Genomic DNA, 9,658 nt, shown 5'->3' on the forward strand with positions numbered 1-9,658 from the left:
ATTTGATCAAGTGTACTTTCGGCCACAATTTTGAATTTCTTCCATACCCCAACTTCTCAAGAGGTTCCTATGTGTTCTGATAGGTCTACCACCCACTTTATCATCCAAATTGAAGATCAAGTTAAAAGCACCTGATGTAACCGTTTCTGGTCACGTACCATTTTTTGTGATGTATAAATTTTTTTGGCTAAGTACCTCGTTATTTGACCCGATGATGACGTGCCTTGGTGATGGGCTACTTGGTGGCGAACTCCCTGGTGGAGAACTGCCTGGTGGCGAGCTCCCTGGTAGAAAACTGCCTAGTGGCGAACTGCCTGGTGGCGAGCTCCCTGGTAGAGAACTGCCTAGTGGCGAACTGCCTGGTTGCGAACTGCCTGGTGGCAAGCTCCCTGGTGGTGTGAACTGCCTGGTGGCAAGCTCCCTGGTGGACTCGTCATTTGACCGGCTCCTAGGTGGTCTGCAACTCAGAGGATGGTGGAGCTCCCTGGTGTAGTGCAACCCGACTACCATTTGCATGAGGTGATTTCCTCTCCTTTGTAGGCGGCGAGAGCTGAGGGATGTGCGAGAACTGAATCAGAGGACCCGGGGGTATTTTCCTGGTGGGGACTCTCCGATGCCTAAGTTAGCATTCTGATTACATAGAGCTTGGAGAGAAATGAGAGAGCTAGAGAGCAGGGGTTACCATCCTTTTTTTCTATCCCCTTGGCTTTGGGGGTCGGAGTCCTTATATAGTGGTGTCCTCGCGGGTTAGGTGGGTGAAAAGCCTTCAAACGGTAAGACTCGTCATATCCCGTTAGAACCGGGGTACGGTGGTGAACTCCTCGAGATTGTCAGACTAGCGCTTGTGTCAGGCGGCTAGGTCGGCGCCTGGGCCAGGTTGTCAGGTCGGCGCCTGTGTTAGTTAGCGGGTCGGTGTCTGGGCCAGGTTGTCAGGTCGGCACCTATGTCAGTCGGTGAGTCAGTGTCTGGGCCAGGTTGTTAGGCAGGAGATCTTCCTGCGATACGCCAAACTACTCTTCTGTACCGAGCTACCCTACAAGTGGCGAGCTGCCCAGGGGAGCTATGCCGAGCTCCTTGTGGCGATCTTTGCCGAGCTACTCGGCTCCTTGGTGGCGAGCTCCTTGGAGAGCTGCCTAGCTCCTTGGCGAGCTCTTTGGTGAGCTACCGAGCTCCTTGGCGAACTCCTTGGTGAGCTACCGAGCTCACGGGGTATGCCGTTATGGTTCACCGGTGGGCGTCTTATGGGTTGCCAGGTCGGCCAGGTCGGATCATGTGCCGGGCTGATCCAAGTCGGCCAAGTCGCGCAGGCCGCGCCAGGCAGCGCGCAGGCCACGCGTAGGCCGTGTGCCAGGTAGCGTGCAGGCCGTGCGCCAGGCCGCGTGCAGGCCGCACGCCCGGCCACGCCAGGCCGGCCAGGTCGGCCAGATCGGTGCCCCAACGGGATAAGGACTTGGTAAGTTATTGCTTGGGTGTCGCCTAGTTGTCACGAGGTGCCATGTGTCACAATTTGACTTGTAATTTGATTTAAATTTTTGAAAAATAGAATTTAATTGCTTTTTTCTAGTTCCCCATAGATGAAGGAACACCACCAATAAAACCCATATTTGGTATTTTCATTTTTTGTATGATTCTGTTTCTTGTCTGCAAACACAAATTGTAGCTTTGCATTTTCTTCAGGGTTCACCCCCCCAAAATGCCAATTCCTCAAGTTCTTGAGTTTTTTTCCTACAATTAATTAGGTTGCACTTGGTTTCACGAAATAAGACAATTTCGGGTTTGCAACTTCTTAGGATCCCCTTCATTGCATGAACTGTGAGGGGGGATCCCAACTCTTGGCAGTTTCAGTTGAGAACTTTCATGACTTCTAAAATAGTTGTTCAGGGACAATTCCCGCAAACCTTGTACTAACATGATTAGAGAGCAAAGAAATTAACTTAGTTTCACCTTGTATCTTCAAAAGCCAATTTCTAGTCAAGAGGGATCTGACTTTGGATAATATTTCTTGGGGCAAAACAGACTTGCTTTGAGTTTTCTTATAACATCCAGCCTTGGATCGACAAAAGTAAAACAAGATTTTAAAACAACAGTTGCATTCTACTAAAGTAAAATAAGAGTTAACACAATTTCATCAATACATCTTTCGTGTTTGTTCATTAGTTTTTAAAAGTGTGTGCAACTGTGGCAAAAAATTATACATCTTTGATGCGTAAATTGTTAATCACTTATAATTTATCAAGTCAGGCATTTAGTCCAAATTATCCTTCTCTGATTAGACAACTGCTTTAACTTCGTTTAGTGCATCTTTAGATGAACTTTTCGTGCTTCCAGAAGGCCTTGACCCATCCCCTTTGATGGTTACGCTCCCCACTTTCTAATGGACGTTATCCTTTAAAGGTACCCATGAGAAGAAAATACACCCACCAACATCCTAAAAAAAAATAAAGTGGCATTCAGCTTAATTTGATGAAGGACCAAAGTCAATTAACAAATTTTACTTACTTGAGGCTTTGCACAAACTCAAAACCGCTTCGCTTGCGTATCAGGCTATTTGGAAGTAAAAGCTCTACGGACCCTACTTCTATATGGGCAAATCCTTGTTTCATCCTTCCACAAGAAAAAGTTACATCTTCTATTGGAGTCAAACTACAATAACCATATGTCGGTTAATTAGTAATTTTTCTCCCCATGTTACTGAATGACAAACTCGTACATAACATCCAACTTACGTAAAAGCAACGAGCATAAAACTCGTAACCAACATTCTCAGTCTTTCCATGCCTAGCTACAATTGTTACCCACTCTCCGCATGGGCACAAATCCTTCATGGTGGCAGGTCAAGTAAAGTCAATTGGTCCTTAAAATAATTAGACTACATTCATTAGAACATTTTATCGAACACATTACAATAGTGGGCACGGTGGGCAAACTGGGGGTTAGGTGCGCGAGGGGGGTGAGCGAGCTAGGGATTGGGTGTGCAAGGGGGCGGGTGGGATGGGGGGCTGGGCATGTGAGGGGGCGAGGTAGGTTGGGGGCTAAGTGTGCAAGGGTGTGATGGTCTGACACATGGTTAGCCTTGCCTACTCTTGACAGGCTTACGTTAGGGACATGCCCGTCATTTTTGCCTGTAAGATTTTTGGGAGAACTGATGTCATTTTCAGGCAGACCACCAGAAGCTTAATGTACTCTTTGAGGAGGGGTGGTCGACCTCCTTGGGTGCCTAACTTTGGCACTCCTAGACCTTCATCCCCTTGCGGGGCGGCTCTGGTTAACGGATAGCATGGCTACCAGGGTTCCTCATGGGCGCACACTTGCTCATGGGGACAGTGTTAGACCGGCATTGCGCTACCAATACTCAAAGGAGGCTTGGCATGCGGGCTTGGCTCAAGCATGACCCTTCACCACGCCAGTCTCTTGCCCAAGCTGAGTGAGCTATCCCGTTGCCTCTAGCGCACGGGTGTGTTTTGGCCCAAGCGGTTGCCTATCTTCATGGCACACAGGTGCCTGTCATCTTCGGCATACATGAGACCCCTCACATTGGTGCCAAGTCACCTCATCGGCGCATGGTCACCTTTCATTATGATTGTCCCCCCTTTAGCACGTAAGTGGCGCCTCCCATGGACCGGTCTGAGCTAGGAGAGTACCCCGGCCATTGGACTTGAGGTCATGATCCAGTGCTACTGACGTTGGTGGAGCCATCCCATCAGGCAACTCCTAGCCTCTATGCGTACAAAGGCTTGTCCAGGCCTACCTTGGTCTGGACGTTGCATGGGTTTCTTCCGCTGTAGAACTACCCCCGTGACAAGGGGGCAGGCGGGCCAGGGGGCTGGCTGTGTGAGACGGGCTGGGGGGTTGAGCGTGCGAGGGGGTGAGCAGGCTGGGGTGTTGGGCATTTAAGGGGACTAGGCAGGATGTGGGGCTGAGCATGCGAGAGGGCTAGGTGGGATGTGGGGTTGAGCATGCGAGGGTGGTGGGTGGGCTGGGGAAGGTATCTACTCCTCACAAATGGGCGCCTCACATACACATCCACTAGGAAACATCTCCGGTGAATAATAACAAATAAGTATGGGAAATGTTCCCATTGTATCATAAGATGTATGTGTGAGGCACCTGTGAGGCGTCAGATGTGAGGAGCAGATCCGGTCTCAGGGGGCTGGACATGCAAGGGGGCCAAGTGGACCGGGGGGCTGAGTGTGCGAGGGGGTGAGGGACTATTCAGGTATTTCTTTGAACAAATGTCATTCAATATTTGAATATGTTCGAAATCGTTCAAATGCACTCGCAACTTCTTGTTGAGTTGTGCATTGCTTCATACCTCAAACCCATGCTTCTGCCGTTGATTCGGCCTTTGATTTGATGAAATTTTTACCTACTAATAGTTGGTTGACAGAGCTCCCCTTTCATCGGTGTTGATGCGTGTGATTGATTCAACAACAGAACCGATTTGTGCCTTTAATAGAAATCAGAGTCCAGCTTCACCTTGCCCAAAAAAAGAATATTAAGGATTTTTGAAAAATATCAATTACGCGCTGTCACATGCAATTATGTGACCGACTAGCCCTAAGGGACGTTATGGATAGAATTGTTAAAAATAGTAGAGATAACTTAAGAGTAGCATTAAGGATAGAATTTGTCAATTAAATGATAAGGGTAGTTTTAAGAAATTAGCCCTTTCCCAAAAGGTCAACCGACTAGCCCTAACCGGTAAACTGGTAAACGGGGCTAAACGAGTTGAACATTGGAGAAACCAGTGTTTTGGTGGACGAACAAAAATGGGGACTGAGAACTGCAGCAATGGAGCTGGAGGAGGAGGGTTCAGATCCCGGATGGACTACTATCTCTACAGTGGAGACAAGAAGCACGTCCTCGTTGGTATTGCCATCATAAGCGTCGCCTTCGGTGTGCCATGGTTTCTCAGGAACCGAGGTACTTAGCCTCACTCTTTCTTCGTCTCTTTTGCTCTGTTCTTCATTTTGTTTTCTCAATTTCTTGATCAAAATAAAAGTAGAAAAAATGAGGAAATAGAAAGATCGAAAATTGAATTGATGCAAGGTAGTAGGAATTGTCTGTTTTCTTCAGTGGATATGATATGATTAATTATCGTGATGGATTTCGTTTTTTTTTTCTCAGCTCCCAACAGTGAAAACTGGTTTTAATCTTTAATGGGTGTATCTCTAGTATTGGGCATACTGGGGAATTTTGAGAACTAATGGATTTTGAGGGTTTAGGACTTCTGGGTAGCAACAAGTTTTTTGTTTTAGGTATAAGCTTGCAAACATTTAGTTACGTAATGAAAGGAGTTTTATGGTTTTTTGAAATTAGAGAAAATTTAGTTACGTAATGAAAGGAGTTTATGGTTTTCTGAAATTAGAGAAAATTTAGTTACGTAATGAAAGGAGTTTATGGTTTTCTGAAATTAGAGAAAATTTAGTTACGTAATGAAAGGAGTTTTATGGTTTTCTGAAATTAGAGTTGCAGCATTACAATTTACGCCTTTATAGCTTAAGTAATTGTCTGACAAGGAGCTAGATTGGTCGAAGAATCATTTGGATGATGCTCTTGCACCTTTTCCTTCGTCATATCCTCTCTTGATTCTGCAATGGGGGAGGTGCTTTATCAGTTGCTTCTATAGCCATGTTTGTGAGGAGGGGATGCTAATTTGGGCGTTGTATTTGTATAAGAGATCCTTAATAGTGTCCATCTCCATCTCCATATAGTAGTTGGTCCAGAAGAAATATTGATAGGAAACCGGTTAATGGTAGTAGAGTAATCCTATTTTGATATTTCAGTAAGATTGTTGGAATGTACTTATGTCCCTGTTCAAATCCTTTATCTGGAACAACAAATTTTTACTAATTAGAAACACCCAAAAGAGATGCCAAAGTATATGAAAAGCAGCTCGTTTTCTATGCTAATCGACTTCTACATCAGTTGTAAGATATTGAGATTTGAGCTTCAGTGTGATAGAAAGAGAGAGTTTGTATACATAAGCAATCTTAGAAACACTATAAATCTCTACTTCCAAAATGTTTCTTACTTTCTTGTTTGCAGATAACATTGGCAGCTATTTATGAAGCTAGTTGTTTTCACTGGAGGACTGGTTTTGGCATGAGCAGATTGCAACTTCCAGTTACCTTCATTTTATCCTATTCAGTTCTTGAAAAACCCTGTTGTTGTGCATCTGAAGAGCCTGATTAGTAGAAGTATTTCATCCTTGAGTATGTGAACCATCACAGACCAAGGAATTCTAGTAAACAATCTACCATTGCCAACCCACTGAAAAGTTTAAGTATCACCAAGGTTTAGAGTATCAACACAATACGAGATGCATCGTATCATATCTTTGGGTTCTGATACACCTGTTTATAGGTGTTTTTTTGAACTCTTTTTATTAAATAATATATATATATATATACAATTACATTTAAAACTGAAATTTGAAAAAGAAATAATATCAGTTAAAGTACCAATACACCTCTGCTGATACACAGAGCACAGAGGTATATGAAAACTTTGAGTATCACCATTAAGTAGCTATGATGGATAGCCATGTAAAGCTTCCTGAATTTGTATTGAACTTTTTCCTTTCCTTCTGGATATGATTCAGAAGTGATGCCATATGCTACCTATTTTTCACAGATCAACCAAGGTGCACCTTGGGTGGGTTGTCTTGTGGTGCACCAAAGACATGGCAATTGAAGTACTAGCATATTCTTGTACAGAGCCATTAGTTGATAGATTGCTCTTTTATCAGTGACATATCAATAATGCTACCTGATACATGATTATGACCATTCCATCTTCTACACAGTTGGGCAGAATCAGCAGATGGTCCACAGAAAACCTGTACTTATGGCTACGCTTTTTGAGTAGATATTTCCTTTCCTTTTATCCTCTGGCGTGTGAAAAGAAGAAGGATTATGTGGAGTGGACTGAGGGCTGCAGTATGCTGGTCACTAACTCACTATGGGAAGAAAGAAATTTCAGGATCTTCTCAGAAGTTGAGAGAGGGGCTGAAGAACTAAGGGTTATATTAGGGTTGTACAGTGGCTGAAATCCTTAGTGCTATTCACATATTACATAATGGATGACATGTTAAGGAAGTGGGGTGAAATTGCAAACTGTTCACAGATCAAATCAGTATTGAGTGTGCCTTGGACCCCCCTCCACCCGTGGGATTCTTAAAACTAAACTTTGATGGGAGTAGTAGGGGGATCCCTGGACAGTCAGGGATTGGAGGTGTCTTCAAGGATGAGAATGGGGTCACTTTTGTCTTGTACTCAAGCACAATTGGAGTGGGGGACTCTCTTAGAGTTGAGATCTTTGCAGTTATGGAAGGAATACAGAAAGCTAAGGAAATGAATATCAGAAAACTCATAACTGAAGGGGACTCGGAGGTGGTGATAGGGTAGTTGAATAAAGATAATAGTGGCCTATGGAATTACAGTAGTGAGAGGAAAAAATTTAAGTGGCTGGTGAGGGAGATGGAAGTGAAGATGAGGTGGGTTAAAAGATCAACTAATTCTTTAGCTGATGGATTAGCTAAACTCAATGTTTTGGGCTAAATTGTAATTTACTGTTTCTTTCTTTCCTTTCCTTTTTCTTTTCTTCTTGAGGGCTCAAGTTGTATTTGGAAGATAAGAGTGTTTGTCTTCCTCTTTGTAATTATCTTCTTGCTGAATTAATGAAATCCGTTAATGAACTTGTTATTGATAAAAAAAAATATTTAATACCAAAATCCTCGAGTCAAAAACCTGTCTTTATCAGATGGCCGACCAGTGCTTTTTTCATATTCCAAGAAAAGAAGGGGAAAAACTCTTATCTCTTTCTCTAATAAACAGGCAAAATTAGTTGTATTGTCATTGTGATCATACATGCCTAATTAATATGTAACCTCACATATTAGGGTGTCATTACAGATAGGAGGATTTGGAAACTGAAATGGAAGCCATCTAAAACCGGATTTCTGCTTATTTTTGTTCATACTTGGTTTGGTTTTTAAGGTTTTGAAAGCTTTAATTCAAGACCATCTACAACCTTGATAATTGTTCAAGTGTCCGTAATTCATATGGTTATCTGATAGATGACTCATAATTTCTCTATTCCAGGAACAAAGTATCAATCCCATCAAGATTACTTGGAAAAAGCAGATAAAGCAAGGTGTGAAAGACTATCTTCAGGCTCATCCTCTGAATGATTCTTGAAAAGCTTTTATTCAAAGGAGAGATGGACAAAAAAGAAATCTATTTAAGGAGAGGATTTCTCGGATGAGTTTTTTTTATTGTTCACTGGGAGTTTTGGAGCATATTTTACTTTTCTTTTCTAGTTTGTTTTCTTTGTTTCTTCCACCAATTTCTTTATGTTAGTTGTACGGAAGGTTTCCTGCATAAGGTAAGAACAGTTAGAGAAACTCAATTGTCTTAATGATCATAAACTGCTAAAGATTTGAGAAGCATTATCCTTGTTCGATGAAAGGTCATTCTCCGCCCATTTTGTCTGGCAAAGCACAAAAGAGAATGACAAGATGATGAAAATAATGTCAATTTTCTTGTCTGAGTTCGAATTAGAAGCCTGGTCATTAGTTTCACCACTTGTTGCGCGTTGGGAGGGCTTTCAGGCGGCAGCTTTTGCCCTTGCAAGGTGGGCACCATCTGGACCGTCATGGGCCATGTTCGGTGAAAAATCTACAAAGCCTAAATATGCTGTGCTTCAGCTAGGTACCCTGTACTTGCCCTGAACTTTCAGTTGCAACACTATCCTGAACCTTCAAAAATAGACACTTACGTGTCAAGTCCATCTATATTCCGTCAGTTAAACATTACACAATGTCAAAAATACCCTTTTGTGTGTTTGTGAGATCATTCAGGTAATCGACTTCTAGCAAATAACAGATTTAAATTTTCCGATGACGGCATCAATGATTTTATCCCAAAAAAAAAAAAAGGCTTTTCAGTGGAGTTGCTTTTATTAGGTTCTTCAGGTTTGTCTCAATCCTAACCTGACCGACTAACATGTAGTTCCTGAACCCACCTAACCCTATAGGGTTAACCCGATGCCGATCCAACCCGACTTGCAGACTTTTAAATGTATTTCTTATCAACATTTTGAAAATCTAAAAACGATTAATTAAGTTCAAAATTATTTTATAGGTTCTAAGTTACTTTTTTTATAGTGAAAGAAGAAAAAACAAACTAAACATGGAATGGAATCCTTAAACTTCAAAGCCAGAAAATTAGAAGTCAAAGAAAATTATAAGAATTCACTACATCCATGTAGAGGTGCCATGACTTGGTGGGGTGGGCCACCCAAAACCAAACCTGACTTGAGCTAAAGAATCAAAACCCTAACCTGGCCATACGTTTGAATAAACCTGACCTTAAGCCCACCTCAAGCCGAGTTTACCGGTTAACCTGACCAATTGACATCCTACTCACAAACAGGCATGCTTTTTCTTCAGTCATTGTTAAAGTAAATATCAACTGATCATAACAATGTCTTGCCCTATATTTCTAATGTTCTCCCCTATCGGTAGTGGTTTAAGTATCTTGCTTTGTAATTCTTCCATGTGGTTATTCTTTTTGTATGTGGAAAATTCGAATTTTAATAGTGAAAAATGCAGATTTAAGAAATGCTTTGAAAGGCTAAAGGCAGAGACAAGGCA

At 42.5% G+C, this 9,658-nt stretch overlaps 1 protein-coding gene across 1 annotated transcript; it reads left to right on the forward strand.

Moving 5' to 3' along the window:
- The first annotated feature begins 4,628 nt into the window (after positions 1–4,628).
- Positions 4,629–8,471, forward strand: LOC148843345 (uncharacterized). Its single transcript, XM_088959578.1, has 2 exons — positions 4,629–4,923; positions 8,106–8,471. Exons 1-2 carry the CDS (start codon positions 4,770–4,772, stop codon positions 8,192–8,194), a joined length of 243 nt encoding a protein of 80 aa, XP_088815704.1. The 5' UTR covers positions 4,629–4,769; the 3' UTR covers positions 8,195–8,471.
- The last annotated feature ends 1,187 nt before the right edge of the window (positions 8,472–9,658 follow it).

The sequence above is a fragment of the Nelumbo lutea genome, chromosome 8 (assembly GCF_056320005.1).
Source record: "Nelumbo lutea isolate HS-2025 chromosome 8, American lotus-T2T, whole genome shotgun sequence".
NCBI lineage: Eukaryota > Viridiplantae > Streptophyta > Magnoliopsida > Proteales > Nelumbonaceae > Nelumbo > Nelumbo lutea.